Source organism: Bufo bufo, chromosome 1, assembly GCF_905171765.1.
Source record: "Bufo bufo chromosome 1, aBufBuf1.1, whole genome shotgun sequence".
In the NCBI taxonomy this organism is placed as follows: domain Eukaryota; kingdom Metazoa; phylum Chordata; class Amphibia; order Anura; family Bufonidae; genus Bufo; species Bufo bufo.
This window is the reverse complement of record NC_053389.1, coordinates 184,937,652-184,958,689: the sequence shown is the minus strand read 5'-3', so window position 1 is coordinate 184,958,689 and position 21,038 is coordinate 184,937,652. Positions and strand designations below refer to the sequence as shown.

The 21,038-nt window shown below is 43.7% G+C and overlaps 1 protein-coding gene across 2 annotated transcripts in view; it reads right to left on the bottom strand.

Moving 5' to 3' along the window:
- Window positions 1-21,038, bottom strand: part of NUCB1 (nucleobindin 1) — a 36,034-nt gene that overhangs the window by 3,001 nt on the left and 11,995 nt on the right. For both annotated transcript variants that reach the window (XM_040433175.1, XM_040433186.1), the window contains exons 2-12: window positions 20,251-20,368; window positions 15,806-15,913; window positions 15,235-15,367; window positions 14,653-14,756; window positions 8,967-9,152; window positions 8,341-8,431; window positions 7,547-7,605; window positions 7,027-7,119; window positions 5,752-5,841; window positions 3,585-3,755; window positions 1,575-1,686 (exon numbers count right to left, since the gene is read on the bottom strand). In XM_040433175.1, coding sequence (XP_040289109.1) covers window positions 1,575-1,686; window positions 3,585-3,755; window positions 5,752-5,841; window positions 7,027-7,119; window positions 7,547-7,605; window positions 8,341-8,431; window positions 8,967-9,152; window positions 14,653-14,756; window positions 15,235-15,367; window positions 15,806-15,913; window positions 20,251-20,358 — 1,255 coding nt within the window. In that variant the 5' untranslated portion in view covers window positions 20,359-20,368. The remainder of the gene's footprint in view (window positions 1-1,574; window positions 1,687-3,584; window positions 3,756-5,751; window positions 5,842-7,026; window positions 7,120-7,546; window positions 7,606-8,340; window positions 8,432-8,966; window positions 9,153-14,652; window positions 14,757-15,234; window positions 15,368-15,805; window positions 15,914-20,250; window positions 20,369-21,038) is intronic.

Sequence of the window (21,038 nt, the reverse complement as noted above, 5' to 3'; positions counted from 1 at the left end):
ATGAATGCTCACCACAGGTCCTGTTCAGCAAAGGAGACAGAAGGAGATGCCGGTCTGCGCGATCAAGTTGATTAAGGTGAGTTAATTTTTTTTTATATTTTTTTTAACCCCTGCAGCGCTGTTTTACTATGCATTCTGTATTCAGAATGCTAGTATTTTCCCTTATAACCATGTTATAAGGGAAAATAATATTGATCGGGTCTCCATCCCGATAGTCTCCTAGCAACCGTGCGTGAAAATCGCACCGCATCCGCACTTGCTTGCGGATGCTTGCGATTTTCACGCAACCCCATTCACTTCTATGGGGCCTGCGTTGCGTGAAAAATGCACAATATAGAGCATGCTGCGATTTTCACGCAACGCACAAGTGATTCGTGAAAATCACCGCTCATCTGAACAGCCCCATAGAAATGAATGTGTCGGGATTCAGTGCGGGTGCAATACGTTAACCTACCGCATTGCACCCGCGCGGAAATCTCGCCCGTGTGAACGCAGCCTAAGGCCTCCTGCGCACAAACATGTGCGCCCCGTGGTCATGCTGCAGGCCGCAATGCACGAACACCGTCCGTGGGGCAGCCGCAGCGGATCGCAAAAAGATAGGACATGTTCTATCTTTTTGCGGAACGGAAGTACGGGACGAAACCCCACGGAAGCACTCCGTAGTGCTTCTGTTCCGCATCTCCGGATTTGCGGACCCATTGAAGTGAATGGGTCCGCATCCGTGATGCGGAATGCACATGGAACGGTGCCCGTGGACTGCGGATCTGCAAATACGGCCCGCAATACGGCAATGGGAAGCATACGTTCGTGTGCAGTAGGCCTAAAAAGGATCTTCCTACATATCTCCTACAGGCTGCTTATTCCTCTGAGGTGGCCAAGTCAAGATCCCCCACAGTTCAGACGTGGATATGGAAAGTAGATATATGTAGGCTTGAAGAGCTAGCTGGGAACAGCAAACACATCTCTTATATTCCAAAGGATGGGACCCTTGGAAAGTTACCAGTCTTCATAAGACTTGTGCTGCCCCTTATATCTTTAATGCCATACTACTAGTCACATTATGATTGAGCCATTGTTATGTATTAAAGGACTTCGCCTTTTCTTCAGCAATGGACTTTCGTGTACTACAGTAGGGACTGCAGACAGGTGGAGTGGGTTTACACATCCACCTCTGCTACATTCATCTCTTACCTCCTCCACCCTAGCCACTATTTTACTTTATTTAAATGACTCCCCTGTTTGGTCGTTTCAGTTTTCTTCAGAACTACATTGCATATGTCATATATATATATCATTTATATCAGTATTCATTATAGAACATACATTGTAATGTTCATGTGATGCTGAATTGTACTTTGCTTTCCAATAAAAAGATTTATACAGAATTTACATGCGACAGATTTGTTGCCAACATTTCTGCTACTAAAAATCAGCTCTATTCATCTGAATGGGGTTTACATGTAGCTGCTGCTGCTACAGAAACAACCCCATCCAGATAAATGGAACCGGTTTTCAGTCTCTGAAATTTCTGTAACAAACCTTCCACGTACTGATCTCCCCCTAAAGGTTCCCACCTAGTTCATGAGCTCCATCCGGTACTTGTGCCTGGAACTTCAGCTCCCCACCAGGACCAGCAGCAGGAACATCAAGCTGCTGGGATTTCTTCTGCTCCATCTGAATTACAGCCTTGAAAGAAAGAGCATATTTATTCATGTAGATAAGGGGGAAGCTTAACTGGACAACAGTCTGATCACCCTCCCGCCACAGTCTGCATAATTGCAGGCTTACATTTTTTTAAATGTCCTACTAGGTAGGCAACGAAGACGACTGCATACAGCACAAAGGCACTAGTACAGGTCATGGGAGAGGATTACATTGCTTTCAGTCCAATGTCCCTTTTAAGCTAATGACTCGGTACAGCCAAAGATGATTTAGCATGGTGCCATAGCATTTTGCAGATCAGAAATGTACTCAGCAATCCAATTTTCCTACAGGTACAGGAAGTTTAAATGGCCGGTTCCATTTTGGGTCCGGTGGAATTCCCACACTTTGACGGGAATATGCCACTTCTGTAAAGTGCGTTATTTAAGACTCTCCATCAGTAAAGTCCATGGAGTACCTGCACCCACCACATGTCGCCAAGATCATCAGTTTCATGTGAGGTGCATGTAATGAACTCTTCTGCGTTCCCTTGGCAAATCAGATGTGCTGAGAAGGCTAAAGTAGCAGGAACTTAAATTTCTTAACCCTTTCATGACAGGGCGATTTTCCGTTTTAGTTTTTACTCACAGCCCTCCCAAAGCCATAATTTGTTATTTTTCTGTTTGCATAGCTGTATGATGGCTTGTTTTATTTGCAGGACAAGATGCCCTTTCTAATGGCACCTTATACAGTTGCATACAACGTGGTGGGAAGCAGGGGAAAAAAAAAATATATATAATTTTTTTTTAAATTAAAAATAGGGCGAAAGTGGGGAAAAAAATAAAATAAAATAAAAAATTCCACAATAGTCTTTTGGGCTTTGTTTTTACGGTGTTCCCTATACCATAAAACTGACCAGTTACTTTCATTCTCCAGGTCAGTACGAATCCAGCAATACCACATATGTATATTTATTGCGTTTTTATACTGGAATTTTTATATTTTTTCTCTTTTAGTCTCCATATTCTGCCCCCTATAACTTTTTTGTATTTATGTGCGCAAAGCAGTGTGCAGACAAATTTTTTCAATTTTTTTGCGGGGGGCGGGGCGATCTGTACTTTTCAGTGATACTATTTTGTGATGTGTATGACTTTTTGATCACTTTTTATTAAATTTTTTGTGAGAGGAGAAGTGACCAAAAAACTACGAATTGGCCGTTTTAACTTTTTTCCCCGTTTCGCTGTTTTCCATATGGGATAAAATTTTATTTAATTTTAATAGTACAGGCATTTTTGCACGCCGGGATACCTACGATGTGTATTTTTTTATTTTTAGGTTTGTTTTGTTTTGGGGAAATGGAGGGAAAGGGGTGTTTTGAATTTTTATATTTTTTTAGTTTAGAAAAACATTTTAATTTTTACACTTTTTTTATTTTTATTTTTTTTAATAGTTCCCATAGGGAGCTACAACAACCAATCATTTTACTGCATTTCTATGGAGCCAGGGACTCCATAGAAATTACTAAGCAGCAGCCCCCTGTCTCACAAGAGGACGGGCTGCTGCTAACACACACCGGCTTCCCAGATCCCTGCAGGGGGAAGTCGGAGCACGACCCGAAGTGCGCGCTACAAGTTTTTGAGCAGTTAGATGCTCGTGGTCTTTAAAGTCCTGACTGACGACGTAAATAGCTGTATGGCGGTCGGGAAGGGGTTAATAAACCTATGCAAGTAGAAGTTACCATCACAGGTGATCTATTAGGGTATCCAGATGACAGAGGCGGCTCAAAATAGCTAATTTGCATAGAGCACACATCAAAGGTCCCCTCCATTATTAGACAGGGGGCTTTTGGTGTGTGCAGATGAACCACACACTGTCTTATATACTATCTAATAAATAAATCTGGTGATGGGTGCACATAAACACACACCCACTTTAGTACTTACCTGCTGATATTCCTTCTTCTGAGCATCCAACTCTATCTGCCTCTGCTGAAGGACTTCATGCTCTTTACGTAGCTCCTCTGCGCGTTGATTTAAGGCAGCTTCCTGGGCAGCAAGTTCCTGCTCAAATCTGCGCAACTCCTCTTCTGTGTAAATCTGGGTTTCATCCACAGTCTGAAAACATAAAAAAGCATGGTCAGTCTTTTGCTATGTACTATGGAGCGATGCTCTAATCTGGACCTTTGTCAAAGGTTTCCATTAAAAAAACAATAATCAAGACTTATCACAGGAGCTTACAGATGGCAACATGAATATTATAGACCACCGAGGATCTTTGCAGGTAGCGAGCGCTCTTATCACATAAAAACCTGACCAAATAAATGGGATCATGGGATAAGCAAGGGTCAAGGTAAGGCCTCATGCACACGACCGGTGTGTGTTTTGCGGTCCACAAAACACGGATGTGTTTTGTGGAGTGCTGTCCGCATCTTTTGCTGCCCCATTGAAGTGAATGGGTCCGCATCCAACCAGCCAAAACCGCGGCTCGGATGCGGACCATAACAACGGCCGTGTGCATGAGGCCTAAACCAAAAAAATTATTTTATCACAAGAACCCTCTATAGAATTAAAATTTTACTCCCCCCCCCCCCCCCCCACCACACCTCTTGTCCAAGCACCTGTTGGGAGCAAAGGAAATAGATCTGGCTGGTCTTCGCCATTTGTTTTCTTCTTCAAGCTACTTAGAGTGCTTTTTGGCATAAGGGAACAGAAAAATAAAAACACACCTATACTGCTTGTCATACAGTATGTGGGCCATACTGCGTATGCCACAGCGCCTATGCGGTGGCGTACATAAGCGTCCCTTCCTTTCCTCTTGGGTGAAGATTTACTGATGTCCGCAAAAGATGGTCATCTCATGCCACTCATCTTGAGATATCTCGAGCCAAGAGAAAAGGTAATGAAGGACACACATCTGGGTAAATTACCAAGATATACCTTCAACTGAAGCAAAAAACTAGATGTGTACAGAGCTTTGGAAAATAGGAATTTCTGTAGTAATTTCTGAGAAAAGTGATCTAGGGAAAAACCCCTTCATCAGAATGTACGCCTCTGCTCAGGTCTACTTCAGTATCTATTTGTGTCCTCCCCTCGTCTCAGTTCCTCTTTCTAATCTAGAGGCTAGACAAGAAGACACATTACTACCTCCCACATTAAGAATGATGCATGATCTTGAGTCAAGTCTCTTTAAATATTATATGAAATAATAGCAATTTTCCTTCGCTACACACTAAAGCCTCTGCAAGTGATTTATTAAAGGGTTCGTCTCAGTTCAACAAGTGGCATTTATTATGTAGAGAACATTAATACAAGCCACCTACTAATGTATTGCGATTGTCCATATTGTCTCCTTTGCTGGCTGGATTCATTTTTCCATCACACTATACACTGCTTGTCTTCAGGGATTAGGACCACCCTGCTATCCAACTCCCTGTGCTTTCACACTATAGGAAAAGTCACTGGCGTCTCTGGTTGCCAGGAGCTTGAGCGTGCGCAGTGGAGAATGTGATGAATCCAGCCAGCAATGGAGACAATATGGACAATCACAATACATTAGTAAGGGCCTTGTATTAACTCCATCTACATGATAAGCTTCATTTCCTGAAGTGAGACAACCCCTTTAACAAAATACCATAAATGGCATTTACGCGTTTGTTCCGGTCATTTTATATGATCAACCTTGCTGGAAAAGGAGGTATTTTAGTCAAGGGCTTATATTAGGAGAGATGTTGATCATTAGTCATCATTAGGATATGGACATCACTAGGATATGCCACCATTTTCTAACTGCTGTGGATTGCTAGAATGGATTCGCTATTTTGACCTGGCAATCTGTTGTAATTGCATATCCCAAGTATGTGATCGGTGGGGGTCCATCTCACGTATATGTGATTGGTGAGGGTCCATCTGAAATATAAAAGGGCTTAGAGTATTTGCTGCTTCACCAGATACAGCACCGCTCACTTCTGCGGTGTCTGGTAGTGTAACTTAGCCCCAATCTTGTAATCAATAAGGGTCTTAGTGGTTGGACCCCCACAAAGGAACATGTCTGTCATATCCTAGGGATTTACCATCAATGTTTAAAAGTAGAATACAGACTTAGATTCCTCACCTCCCATCCACCAGCCTCATTATACTCCTTCCTATCTGTAGATTTCAAGAACTCTTCCAGCGTCACCAAGCGATCATGATTTGAGTCCACCTAAAAAAGAAGTCCGCTTTACAATCATGTCCACAAAGTACAGTTCTGGTAAAACGTAATTGATGCCAAAAGTCATTTCACTTGGCTGAATTTGTGTCAAAGCAAGCCTAAACCAATAAATACTGTCCCTAGCGTCTCTAAAGCTGGCCATACACATTCAACGGTTGTTGGCCGAACAATCAGCTCTCTCTTTCGATTCCTCATACTCGTATACGTTTGGCTCGGCCTAACCTGTATGTGTATTTTATGGGGCGAAAGCCCCTGTCAGACACCTCTGGTGGTGGCTTATTTTCTCAGAGAACAAAAGGATGGGTGGAAATTGACATTTTCCCCGTCTCCCCCGACATCACCTGTAGGGGAAGAGTCGGAAGCTCCCACACACATTACTGTGTCAGCAGAACCGGCCATTTCAGCGGGTTTGGCTGATAAAAGTATAACGTGTATGGCCCGCTCTGGTTTTTGTCAGATTACAGATGATAGCTGCAGAATACCCTGTGGTTAGCTTTTCCCTCCCATCAAAAATGCATTGTGTAAAGTGTGGAATCTGCAGAGAATGTGTCATACATTTTTAATGAGAAATCCTGAACACTGCAGTGATTCCTATCAAACCAATGGCTTCAAATAATCTGCTCCATTGGTCCACACATAGTGGATCGTCTGTGGATTGCACATTACAGTACTAGCAAAATGGATGACATTTCACCAAATGACATCCACATGCTGCAGTGCGGATTGCAAAGGGTGATATCCAAACAGAGACACTGGAGCAAGAGAGATTTGTGTGCCGCTCTATGGAACTGCCAACAGTTCAGTGCTTGGCTATTTATGTCAGTCCCATAGAGATTCATACGCAGGACATAGAACCCCATTCTGGTGATATACAGGGATCCCAGCATTTAGACCCCACTGATCTAACAGCTGTCCACAACTTCCTATCATTTCCTTTGTTTCCATTCCTCACCATTTTCAAGACAGTAGTTTTCTGTTGAAATGAATGAGAAGAAATCCCGCTCTCAGCTAGAACGTGGATAAAACTGTACATAGTGTAGACAATGCTCTCTGAGCTCTACAGATCTGACGGCTGATCTACTACCATGTATCAGTATGCAGTCCACTGCCTGCACTGAGAAGGTATAATCGGGTCTCTACCCCATCCCTTTATTGGCAGATTTCAATCCTCCTTACGTTATTCATGACATGCTCTCTCATACGCAGTCTCTCTTCCTCCATCTCCATCATGTCATCTTCTTCATTCTTCGGGTCATAGACTTTCTCCAGCTAAAAGCAGACATAAATAAGTTATAATAGTCTAGTGAGGGAAACAGCAGGGGCCCACGGGGACACCTTCAAGGATCCTGGGTCCACCTTCAAGGATCCTGGGCCCACGGGGACACCTTCAAGGATCCTGGGCCCACGGGGACACCTTCAAGGATCCTGGGCCCACGGGGACACCTTCAAGGATCCTGGGCCCACGGGGACACCTTCAAGGATCACAGGCTACTTCCGCACTGGACATGTTTGCTGTAGTCTACTATAACTGCATGCTAATGGGTTTTGATTAGATTATAAAGGTCTGCTTTTCCATCTCTCACACATAATGTCATTGTGGGCTATGTCTGCCATTGTAGGCCATTCACATGCCTCAAATGTGCAGATACACCTGAATACAGTTTAGAATTGTATTTGTGGATTGACTTCAGTGTACCTCCTTTGTAAAGAGTGCTTCCAGCTCCTGCTCGTCCAGAACTCCATCGCCATTGGTATCTGGAAGACAGAAATCATAAGAATATGGAAGCCAACACTCTAAACATAGAAACATAGAATGTGTCGGCAGATAAGAACCATTTGGCCCATCTAGTCTGCCCAATATACTGAATACTATGAATAGCCCCTGGCCCTATCTTATATGAAGGATGGCCTTATGCCTATCCCATGCATGCTTAAACCCCTTCACTAGATTTGCAGCTACCACTTCTGCAGGAAGGCTATTCCATGCATCCACTACTCTCTGGTGAGGAAAGGGTCATAAATATATATACACATAAAGACTATCGTGATCCGCATCCAATCTGCATTTTTTGCTGATCGCATGCGGACCTATGCATTTCTATGTGGCCATCAAAAATGCAGACATGCTGCAAATTATAGAACATGTCCTATTCTTGTCCGTTTTGTAGACAAGAATAGGCATTTTTACATTGGGGCCCGCAGCCATATTTTGTGGATCCGTCAAACTGGATACAGTCATGTGAATGTAGCCTAATATCTTTCACTGTATTTTTGCCTGTGATGATAATGAGATGACTGTCAAAAAGTGTTCTCTACAGAAAAGGAAGCATCAGCCTTTTTTTGAGGCTCAGAGGCCAGTGTGAAAACTGCAAGGTTACTGATGGCGACATAGAAAACTAGAAAGAAACATGACCAAAAATTTTCAATACATGATTTAATCAGTATGTCATTTTATGGAGATACATGAAAAAAAAGGTATAAGACATTTACCATGTAATTTGAAGAACGTTTTTGGGTTGAAGTCGTTCGGATCCAGGCCATCAGTCTCCTCCCAGACTTCTTTGAGTTGATCTTTACTTCCCTAGTGATAAAGAGGGCCCAGATTATACACCATAAACAACGAGCCTCTATGGTATGGGGGTGCCTGCTACTTCTGACGATAAAAGACCAGCTCTTGTCATAGCTGGAGATCTTATATAGAACAAGATGGGTCACACCTATATTGTGCCAACAATGTCACTGGCATAAAAGAAGTCTTAGATGTCTCCGGGAATGACTGCGGTCATGGCATTTTACATGACCTGCATGAGCTGGAGAGTTCAAAGTTAACCATCTGAACTTTAGGAGTTGTCCAGGTTTAAAACAGCTCCACCCTCATCCATGAGCTATGTCTGGTATTGCAGCTCACTACCAGTTATATGAACAGGGCCGAGCTGCAATACCAGACAGTCCGCCTGGAGAGTGACCTTGTTTCTGAGGGAAGAAAAAAAAAAACAATCTTTTTTGTAAACCTTGACAACCCCTGAAAGTAAACTCTTCTGACGACTTTTATGAATTGCAAATACACAGGTCCTATGTCTGGGTGGTTTAACGACCCAAAGCCAAAGTGTACTTACTGGTACGTTAACTTTAGGGTGTTCCTTGTGTTTTTTCTTCATCTCTTCATAGTGTGCTTCCTCTTCTCTCCGTTTATCCTCATCCAGAGACTTAAGATATTCCCGTCTCTCGTGTTCTTTCAACATCTCGTAACGTTTAAACTCTTCATGCCGAGCAGCATCGTAATTCTCCAGATCCTTGGTGGCCTAAGAAGAATAAGTAAGGTTTGCATCACATTTTCTCTTCGCTGCCTGAAAACACTAAAAGATACCGCATACTTTATTAGTGTAAAACTGGGCTCTCAGCCCTATGAAATAGGATATTAGGCACAAGGTAAAAAATAAAATAGATGACTGGGGCTGAATAGACGAAGTCCCAGTCGTCTAAATCCCACCTCACAGGGCTGTATTCACAATAGGCACAGGGGGAGCAGGTGGCGTGTACACCAGCATGGCGTTTTAACACCTTTCACGACCTACACTGTCTCAAGCTTCGATGCCTCGTACTCCACCGGCTACCTAACATATCACATGTACTGATAACAGCTAGCAACTTTGTATAAGGTTTCTTGTGCTGACCAGAACTGAGAATGTGGCAGCGAAGCCTCCAGGTGATATTGTGGCCATTGAGGATGCTGGTACACGACATCACTGCTTCGACAGGGACACCATTCTTAACTAAGCAATAAGAGCCCCTTCACATCACCCAAAACTGTTCTGTCTGCAACAAGAGACGAAGAATCTCAAGGAACTCCTCCTCTTTCCCGCCACTTCACTTGTCTGCCGGAGCAAAAAGGAAAGGATCAGTTCTACAATCCAATGGGGCAGATTGAATTAGCAAATGCGCCAGAATTCTGGGTCTTTTTCACCAAAAGACTGGCATACATGCCACGCACTTCATTTATTACGTGTTTTCGACATCTTTTGCACCTCACCTTGGCTGAAGAGTGTAGTGGCTTTGTGGGACGGGAGAGTAAGGTTAAATGTGCCACCATGCACCAAAACTGTGCTAACATTGTGACAAAGTAAGCCAACCGATTGGATGATGAAGAGGTCATGAAATTCAGCACATTTTCAGGTCATATGTCTAAATATTGGACAGGATTAGTAAATCTGCCCCAATGAGTGCATGTTGTATTCAATTGTTTCTCTGATTTATTGCTAGGTTCCTTTAAAAACAATGGGCCATTTTTACCGATTTGGCGTCAACTGCTTCAAACAGTGATGCAATTTGGCATATCTTGGCTTAGAGAATGTTTCTGCACCTAAGAGGGTTGTGGCTTAACAGAAAGGTACATGGCTTCGCAGGAAAGGGGTGCAGCCTAAGATTTTTGCGCCTAATCTGCACCAAAATTCTGTCTCAAAGTAAGGGCTCATGCACACGAACGTTTATTGCGTTCCGTATACGGACCGTATTTTGATTCCGTATACGGTACCTTTCATTTCAATGGGTCCGCAAAAGACCCGCAAAAATTATGAGACATGTCCTATTCTTGTCCGTTTTGCGGACAAGAATAGGCATCTCTATAATAGGCCTCCTGTTCCGTTCCGCGGAAGGCACACGGGCGGCATCCGTTTTTTGCGGATCCGCAATTTGCAGACCGCAAAAAACAGCACGTTCGTGTGCATGAGCCCTAAGCGAACTAATATTTGGTATAGAGTAAGACAAAAGCTTAAGGTGTTACGTTCTAATTGAGTCAGTACGTGGGGGCTCTCTGGTCAGAGTGATGGTCTGACTGAAGATAGAGGACCTTTCAGCTGTTTTACTTATAGGAGCTAGATACATGTACTTGCAGGGTACCCCCGCTGATGCTGCCACCCAGTTAGTTTTTTTTCTTAAATAATCGCCCCTACGCCCGCCTGAAGTTCCTGCGCTCTTTATGTAAATACTGAGCATCGGAACAGGGAGGAGGAGACGCCAGGGTTTCTCAATGGGCGTCTCCTTCTCCCTGGCTGTGCCGCAATCAATCACATCGGAGAGCGTCACAGTCAGGGAGGAGACCGTTTGCCATGCTAAAATTGCAAATAAAATAATCCACTGCAGAATGTTAGTCTTAGACCGTCTGGCAACATCCTGGCGAGATTTGTATCTGAAATAGGATGGTTGGATATGTGGAGGGAAAAAAACCCGGCCCAATTGGTATATTCTTGCTTTACACCCTCTAAAGGGGCACTCTCGAGGATTGATAACATGTTTGGTACAGTGAATATGCATATATCGTTGCAAGATCTATATTATGGTGCGCAGGGTCCTTCGGATCATGCGCCTATTATAGCGGTATCTGTCACGTCTGACGTGCAATTGCGCACTACTAAAAGGCGCATTCACCCGTTTTGGCTATCATTGATGGGTATAAATGACCGTGTCCCAGATCAAATTCGGGTATTCTTGGAGATGAATGGGGCAGACAATAACGTCTCTCTATTGTGGGACACTTTGAAGGCCTTTTTGCGGGGCTGTCTCCAGTCTTCTATTTCATATATTAAAAAGTCTACGCATCGCAGAGAGGAGGAACTGGAGGAGATTTGCAGGAATGCGGAAAGAACATATGTATCTGACCCGACTGAGGCCAATAGGGTAGATTGGATGTTTAAAGGGAGAGCGTATATGGACCATCTTAAAGAGAAAGGAGATCGTAAAATTTATTCCTGCAGCAGCAGTCATTTGAACAGGGTAATAAAACTGGGAAGGTACTAGCTCAGGTAGTAAATAGAAATAATAGGGCCCCCCCTGTATTGCGCATTGCTAGTGCCGACGGTGAGGTGATTGATGAGCCAGCGGGGATTTTAGATAGATTTACTGAGTTCTACAGGGATCTATACAGATCTGTGGCACAGTTTACTGAAGCCGAATTGAGGGAGTACATGCAAGAGGTGGAACATCCACAATTGGCGATCTCGGATAGGGAGCTCCTGGATGAGGGAGTCACACTTGAGGAGATTGGGGAAGCGGTTAAACAACTTGCTTCAAGGAAATCCCCAGGTCCGGATGGGATCCCGCTGGAGGTATACTCCAAATATATAGACATACTGGCTCCTCAGCTCCTCAGAGTGTACTCCGACTCCCTGGAGTGTGGTTTCCTTCCTGAGTCGCTATATGAGGCATCTATTGTCATACTGTTAAAACCGGATAAGCCGCCTTTGGAGTGTGGGTCGTATCGGCCCATATCCCTGTTAAATTTGGATTATAAAATTCTAACAAAAATTCTAGCGGACAGGTTGAATAAGGTAATAACATCCATAATACATGATAATCAATCGGGCTTCATTCCAGGTCGCTCTACTTCTAGTAACATCCGAAGAGCACAGGTGGTCACGCAAATAGGTTACGCAGGTAATAAAAGATGGGCCTTGGCGGCTTTAGATACGGCTAAAGCATTTGACTCGGTTGAGTGGCCCTATTTACTACAAGCTTTAGAGTGTTTTGGCTTTGGTCCTGTATTTATAAGATGGGTTTCGGTACTATATGCTAAACCTACCGCCAATATTTTAGTTAATGGGTCTCTATCTCCGACATTTTCATTGAACAGGGGAACTAGGCAAGGGTGCCCCTTATCTCCCCTATTATTTGCGGTAGCAATAGAACACCTGGCGCTTAGAGTTCGGCAAAATTCACTGATTCATGGGGTCTCTTTGGGTAATAGGGAAGAGAGGATTGGTCTCTATGCAGATGATATAATAGTCTATATGGATGAGGTAGAGACAACATTGCCAAGAGTAATTGACATTATTGAGCATTTTGGTCACTATTCAGGCCTTCGTATTAATTGGACTAAGTCAGCTCTTATGCCCCTGTGGCATGCAGGATGGCCTCCTGTATTTCACAATCTCATGGTAGTTGATCAATTAAAATACTTGGGGGTCATCATTACAAGGGATCCAGGCCTTTCTCTTGACCGAAACATAACCCCCTTAGAGGCTTATTTTATAGATAAATTTAGATCCTGGAAAACCTTGCCGCTATCTGTCATGGGAGGCTGAATTTGATCAAAATGATATTGCTGCCTAAAGCCTTATACTTACTGGAACATGCGTGTACTCCGGTTCCCAAAAACCTTTTTAGTCGTTTGCACTCTTTGATGGCCGCATTTGTATGGGGGAAGGAGAGAAGGAACCTGGCGCTTGGGATCTTACAAAGGAGCTGGCAACAAGGTGGGGCTGCCCTTCCAGATTTGTTCCTGTATTTTCTAGCCGGGCAATTGAGATATTTGGCACCGTGGGTCTCAAGTGTAGAGCTCCCTAACTCTGAATACTATCTGCAATGCTACCTGCAGTTGGCTAATCTGTGGCCTGTATTGGAAAATTTAACAGCTGTCTTAGGGCATCCACTGCCTATTCATAAGTTGGCACACCAGGTCTGGAGTGCTGCCAAGCTCCAACAGTACACTGACCTCCCAGATGAGATGCCACTATGGGATAACCCGACATTATCTATGCTGCAGCAGTGTGAGGGTAGGGGTATTTGGCGAGGGTATGGAGTTCTCACGTTGAAAGACCTCTACGAGAATGGGATCTTGTTTTCATTTACTCAGCTCCAAGCGAAGGTGGGTGTGGTGCGTCCTCACTTTTTTAGATATTTGCAATTGCGATACACACTACAGTCACAACTGAGGTCATTAAAGAAAGCCATTTCAAAATACCCTCTCATAGGCATTTTGAAAAACCAGGGTCCTAGGGGCATGATATCGGCTTTATATACGCACCTCTTGAATATTAAAATGAGCTCAAATTCTCTGCTGGCGGAGACTAGATGGAGGGAGTGCATCACAAACCTTACTACAGGGGAGTGGAACGAGGCGTTGGAGGCTCCGTCCGAGGTATCACCTTCCCTTAACAATAGGCTTATTCAGCTATTTATACTTCACAGGAGCTACCTTACCCCGGTCAGACTATATAAGATGGGTAGGCTGACGCATAGTAGGTGTCACAGGTGTGCACAGTCAGGTGCGGGCTTTTGGCATCTGTTATGGGAATGTTCTTATGTACAGAGCTATTGGAGGGATGTAGTGTTAGTGTTATCTTCCTTGGTTCCAGGAGCTCTTGAGTTGTGTCCTAAAAAATGTCTTCTGTGAGTGGTTGATGATGACGCACTCACACACCACAACTGTATATTCCTAAGGGAGACGTTATTCATGGCTAGAAAGGCAGTGGCTCTCAGATGGATGGCGGAGAGGCCGCCTACAGTTGCTCAATGGAAAGCCCTAGTGAATCAAATAATTCCCTGGGAAAAAATTATGTTCTCCCATAGGAAATGCCCTCAGAAATTTGAGAAGGTTTGGGGGCCCTGGTGTGCATCGCCATTGACAGTGTCACCGGCTCACATGTATTCTGTAGAGTGAACCCCCTCTGTATGGAATGCAATTGCAATGTAGTCAGCCATGACAAGGCTGCTTCACGTCCCGTGGTTTATTTTTCTTCTATTTGTCATTTCAGAGAAATATTTGTGCTGTATGAAATGATATGTCTGACTCATCATAGAACTTGTATGTGTATTTTTGCTGATGCATGTACTCTATTCATATACTGTATGTAACATGCCAACCTCAATTGTTTTATTCTAATAAAACGAGTTAAAAAAAAATAAAAAATTGCAAATAAGGAAGGTAAGGAACCAGGACTGGAGTGACTTTGAATGACGTCTCCCTTTAAAGACTTCGTAAACCTGCCCCATTAGGTTTCAGGTCCAAACATCAAATATGTTACTTACAGACTGAATGAGCAGTTCCAAATCCCGGGCCTCAAATGTATGCTGGTTCTGAGGGTCCAAATGCTCAAACTGTTTCAGCAAAGCAAGGTGGTCAATCTGTATATCTAAGGAAGATACATCACACTGTTAGAAAGATCTAGGGAAATCAGAATTTAATTACAGAGGTTTTCCCACTTTCACATTTATATCCTGTGGATGTGCCATAAGTGTGTTGATATGTGGGGTGCCACTATAATATGCACCTAAATTTTTTAGGTCTAAAGTATATATATAATAAAAAAATTCAAGCAAATTCGTAATTAGTCTTGGTTCCAAACTTTTCTATAGTTTGGACTCTCCAACCCCAGATGTCTCCATGGTAACAGACTACAAAGTTTCTAGTCTGATTTTCCTCTACTTTTAGCAAACATACATTTGGTAGGTTACCAAGATTTAGGGGACAAAGGTAGACAACAAATGGTCTGTTACCACAGAGATATATAGGTCTTCTTAGGAGCTCTAGACAATAAACAGTAGCAAATTTGCAAGTAAAACTATTTAGAAAGTTCACAATTCTTCTCAACCACTCTCCGCTTTACTCACTTTCCTCCATGGTTGCGTCCATCTTTGCCTTGATCAACATCCGCAGCCTGGAAACCTCCTGCCTCTTCAGCTCATCTAACTTGGTCCTGACATGGTGGCTCACAAAATCAAGCTCCTTACTGAGCTTACCACTCTGAACATAGAGAAAAAACACAGCACGTAACTATATATAAATATGTATACAACCAATGCATGAATTTCTTCAGACTGATTCTGTTTGGCAAGAGATGAGCAGCACCAGGTGTCCCTGGCACCGCTGATCAGCAGAGATAAATGTATGTTTGCCAATCCAACATCTAGCTGTAGATAATGGTATTAGGTGCAAGGTCACCGTGAGACAAGATGTACACAGCTCCTTATCTAGAGCACAGTTAATATTTCAGGGGCTGCTCCTCTCTCCACCACACTGATAGGCTTCTTATGGTCCCTTATCTCCCGATAATTATGATGTTTCTATGTGGAAAAGATGGACTTTGCTCTTCCATGTAGCCAAAATCAACACCGAGAAAAGCAAACGTATCATGAAAGGTAAGCTCTTTGCTAACTCCACCGCTCAGTTACTGGAGCTTACCTTGATGTCTTCTGCGTTGGCGGCCTGAAGCTTCTCACGAAAATGGTTGTCTGTTTCCAGCACGTTAATTACCTCTCGCAGGTAACGATCATAGTACAGGCCAGTATCCTATCACAGAATTTATCAAATGATCAGTGACACAAAGCTGATAATATCTCTCCTTGAGCCTCCCCCCAAAACAAAAAAAAAAAAAAAAAAAACCTTAAGAGAATACGTGAGAGTAAAACAGGACTCCTAGATAAAGCAGAACATAGAGGACAAGAGACCCACTATACAGCTGACAGAACTTTGTCTGGTATTCAACTGAAAAGGACATTGGGGAGAAGTACTGGAAGCATTGCTGAGGACACCAGCTAAGATGTTTATTGGATAAGAGCAACTGACAGCAGTAGTTCACCATACTCTTCTTAAAATGTCCTTTTCAGCTGGATGCCAGACACAGTATACAGTCCCACAAACTCTAGTTCTTGAATCGCTCTTTAGACACCTACTAATTTAAGGGGGTTTTTAGCGCTCCTGATATTGATGATCTATCCCCAGGATTGGCCATTCATATGCGATTGTTGATGGTCCGACATCCTGAACCCCCACCGCTACTTTCACACCTGCGTTTAGGTGCGGATCCGTCTGGTATCTGCACAGACGGATCCGCACCTATAATGCAAACGCTTAGATCCGTTCAGAACGGATCCGTTTGCATTACCATGAACATTGCTCATGATAATGCATACGGATCCGTTTTGACTTTACAGTGAAAGTCAATGGGGGACGGATCAGTTTGAAAATTGAGCCATACTGTGTCAACTTCAAACGGATCCGTCCCCATTGACTTACATTGTAAGTCTGGACGGATCCGTTTGCCTCCGCACGGCCAGGCGGACACCTGAACGCTGCAAGCTGCGTTCGGGTGTCCGCCTGCTGAGCTGAGCGGAGGACAAACGGTGCCAGACTGATGCATTCTGAGCGGATCCGCATCCACTCAGAATGCATTAGGGCTGGACGGATCCGTTCGGGGCCGCTTGTGAGAGCCTTCAAACGGAACTCACAAGCGGAGCCCCGAACGCTAGTGTGAAAGTACACTTAGCTGTTCCCTGCAGCCTCTGGCGCTGGAACTGGCAGTGTGAATGGAACAGGAAGCACAGCTCCATTCAAAGTGTAGTGGCCATGCTGGGTAACTGCAGCTTAGCTTCCAATTAATAGAATAGGAGCTTAGCCGCAGTAACCCAGCATGGCCACTGCACTTTGACGGAGCTGTGCTTCCTGTTCCATTCACAGTGCTAGTTCCAGTGTCGGAGGCTGCAGGAAGCAACTGATCCCGTGGGGGCTGCAGGGTGTCAGACCCTCATTGACCTAACCTTTTTAGATTGTGGCCAGAGAGTCTTTTTTTGCTTGAAAGCTCCCCCAACCCTCCAGCTGCTGATTGACAGAAGTAGTAAGAAGCGACACTGCTCGTCACACTAAAAGTGACAGGTGGACACACCCCTTTCCCATTTCTCTTTTTTATATACTCTTTTAGACTTGATAAAGGGGTCATGCACCCTGAAACACGTCTATAAATAAAACAGGATTAATATCACGCCTGGTTGTGACTCTGCGCCTTTTGTCGTCCACAAGCCTGCTTGACCTTTATGGTCCAGCTCTTCTACACAATATTCTTAAGTAGAGACGGCAACTGGAACCCTCCGTCGGGCGATTTTTCTCGCCGAACTAACTAGCGAAGTACCCGCTGACATTACCGAGTTTGTATCTGCGGGTCCAAAGATGTACAGTTACAAACTCAACAACGGGAAAAACCGTATTAAAGGATAAGGGTATAACTCTCAACGTCGCTAACACTCGACTTGTTGATTTTGACAGCTTAAAAAACCTTGTGTTGGATAACTCGCGCAATCCCCGATCCCGAGACGCAGAAAACAATACGTATAGAGCAAAACTAAATTTTTCTGAAATTTGAAGCGTTGGGACATAGAGACAAGACCTCAATGATCTTATGGAGGCGTCTTGCGAAAATCTTGAAATGCAAAACTCTTTTACCAAATATGTGCACCACAGAAATTTGAGCATCATGTATCTCGTTTAAAACGTTTTTTGTCAGGGTAAGAAAAGCCGGACCATAAATTTAAACACTAAATACATGGTCCCTTTTAAGAACACGCGCGATAAATTACAGGTTATTACGTTGGCTTGTCAAATGTACCCCGGTAAAACACGTTTCTTTTTAGAAGATTTTGAAGACGCTACACACTTGCGCCTTACGGATATTTACTCGTAGATTTAAAATCCGACACGCCCGAGGAACTACGGCTAAGAACCGGTTTGTTCCCGCCAGGTCTTCCGGCAGTTTATGTGTGCAAAAAGAAGCTCTAAAAAGCGATATTTCTCATCTCGACGGTCATTCTTGGTAGCTTCGTCACTCCTGCAAAAATCTCGAACAGGATCCGACGTAATTGGGATCTTTTAAAAGCCTTGGTCAATACAAACGGTTTGAAAATCAATATTACGCAGCGCCAGTAATGATTTGATATTCGCTATTGGCGAGATCGCTCTCATAATACTTAAAGGAAAGATACCTCTTAGAGAGCCACAAAAAAAAAAAATGGGGGACGCATTTCAGAAAATGAAGGCCGTTGTCAAAAATAGGAAGGCTGAATCGGTCTCTAGAAAGTTGGGTGCTGCGGCTTCTGTTTCTGCAGCAGCTGCTGCCGCTCCTGTGCTAAGGAAGCTTGTGTCTTTAAGAGGGTATCGGCACCCGGGAAAGTTGGGTGCCGCAATTAGCTATTGCTAATATTTATAATCGCTACGTATCTGCGTTAGCCGCGACAGTCAAATATTTTACTTAAATCGCGGCAGCCTTCGATTTATTAAACAGTCGTATATAATTAAAAGCAAATTTCAAAGATCGCAGGTCCACTAACAAAAGGGACTGCTGCCTTGTGGGACCTTCATTATCACCACCATGGGTGGGGTTGTGGGCGGAAAATGGGGGTGTTTCGGTGACATCAATGGTCTTTTAGCTTTTAGGAAGATAGAAGGATCAATTAGCCGCTGCTAATATTTATAATAGCTTAGTAAGAGGTTAATACAAGCTTAATATCATTTTATTTTTAAACATATTAAACTTAATTAAAAATTACTGACGTGTTGGCCTGCCTCGGTTATCTTGCAGGACCTTCGGTGACATCAAAGGTCCTATAGATATATAGTTAGACTGCTCAATTAGCTACCGTCAATATTTATAATAGCTTAATAAGAGGTTGATACAAGCTTAATATTTTATTTTAAAGATATTAAATCTTAATTGAATTACTGACATGTTACCAGATCTAACAGAATAAAGGGGATTTAAATGGGCGGTATTTAGGCGTTTTTTTTTTTTTTTTTTGAGGGGGGGGGGGATGTTGTGAAAGGAGTGGGCGGGGTTATGGGTGGGAAAGGGGCGTGTCCACCTGTCACTTTTAGTTTGACGAGCAGCGTCACTTCTTACTACTGACAGATTGTACTCTACACACAGTGATAGGGAAAAGCCTGTTAATCTGCAACTGGAGGGGGAAGAGCCTGCACTTCCAGGACTGAATGTTGGACTCCTCGCTGGCAGTGCCCAGCAAAGATTAACATTTAAGTTCTCAAAATCTGCTGCGCTTTAATACATAAGGAACAGACATCTGAAACTAGCAGGTCTCAGAAGGGCAGTGTAACACACCTGACACCAAACAGGCTCTAGCCCTGTTCACACACAAGGATGGATCCGCTTGTCCATAGGCCAGAATGACTCACAACTGAGGAACAAACAGATTTCATGCAATGGAGAAATCTGGATCTGATGCAATTCCTTTTATCTGCTGATGTGTCGTCGCAGTAATCAGGTCCTGTAACTGGCATCTGACTAATTAAAGGGGTTGTCTCACTTGTAGAGAAAGTTAATATAAGCCACTTACTAATATACTGTTATTGTCCATATTGCCTCCTTTGCTGGCTGGATAAATTTTTTCATCACATTATACACTGCTCGTTTCCATGGTTACAGACCACCCTGCAATCCATCAGTGGTGGTCGTGCTTGCACACTATAGGACAAAGCGCTGGCCTCTGGTGGGCAGGACCATGGGAGTGCACATAGGCTAGTTTCCTATAGGGTGCAAACACGGCCACCACTGGGTAGTCGTAACTTGGAAATGAGCAGTGTATAACGTGATGGAAAAATGAATCCAGCTAGCAAAGGAATCAATATGGACAATAACAATACATTAGAAAGATCCTTGTATTAACTTTCGCTACATGATAAATACCATTTTCTGAAGTGAGACAGCCCCTTTAAAGCGATTAATTACCAAGAAAAGTAAGCTCTAATATTTGATGAGGCTAGTAAACGACACGCAGCATCGTCTGAAGCCTACTGGTCTCCAAACCATTGGTCACGCATCTCTCCTTATTACAGAAAAGACTTACCGCAGGTTCTGCCGGACGCTCCGTTTCTTTCTGCGGAGGGGCCCTGTCTATTGGTACTGCCAGGCTAATCCCCAGGAAAGACCATAGCAGAAGGAACTGGATCTTCATCCTCACTGTGCTGCAAAAGAATAAAAACCCATTAATAGGAGGACAAGAGAAACATAGGTAATACCTCATTACATGGGTTGTCCATGACTTGTCCCCATACCAAAGGGCTGTTAGCAGCCACTTAAAGTCATTTACAGTATTTCCAGCAGAAAAATATATATATACTTTTCATCTGTTTTTGCTTCCATCTAGCCCCCTTGGTGCTGCAGCCAATCAGTGCGGCTGGTGGCAGGTTCTAGGATAAATCAGTCTCCTTCCCACTCTGGCAGCTGACAATATAGTCCCTGCTTTCTTAGCCTTCTCATTTATGCTGCCATGCTACTGCTGAGGCTCTGCTCCTTCATTGACAAGCAGGGCAAAAAGCTATTTCTATTGGTCACTCTGCAGTAAAAAGAGGGTCCCTAGGCAGAGACCTGACTGGGGAGGGGCAACTGACCATCACTCAGCTCAGTCGATGGACGTGCACATTGCTATTCACTTAGAACACCAGGTGGCATCATACTATGTAAGTAAATAGAACGTCGCTGGAACAATTTTTAGGGTACTTTCACACTTGCGTCGCTGGATTCCGGCAGGCAGTTCCGTCACCAGAACTGCATGCCGGGTCCGGCAATCTGTATGCAAACGGAAACCATTTGTAGACTGATCCGTCTGCGTCTCACAAACGCATTGCAATACCG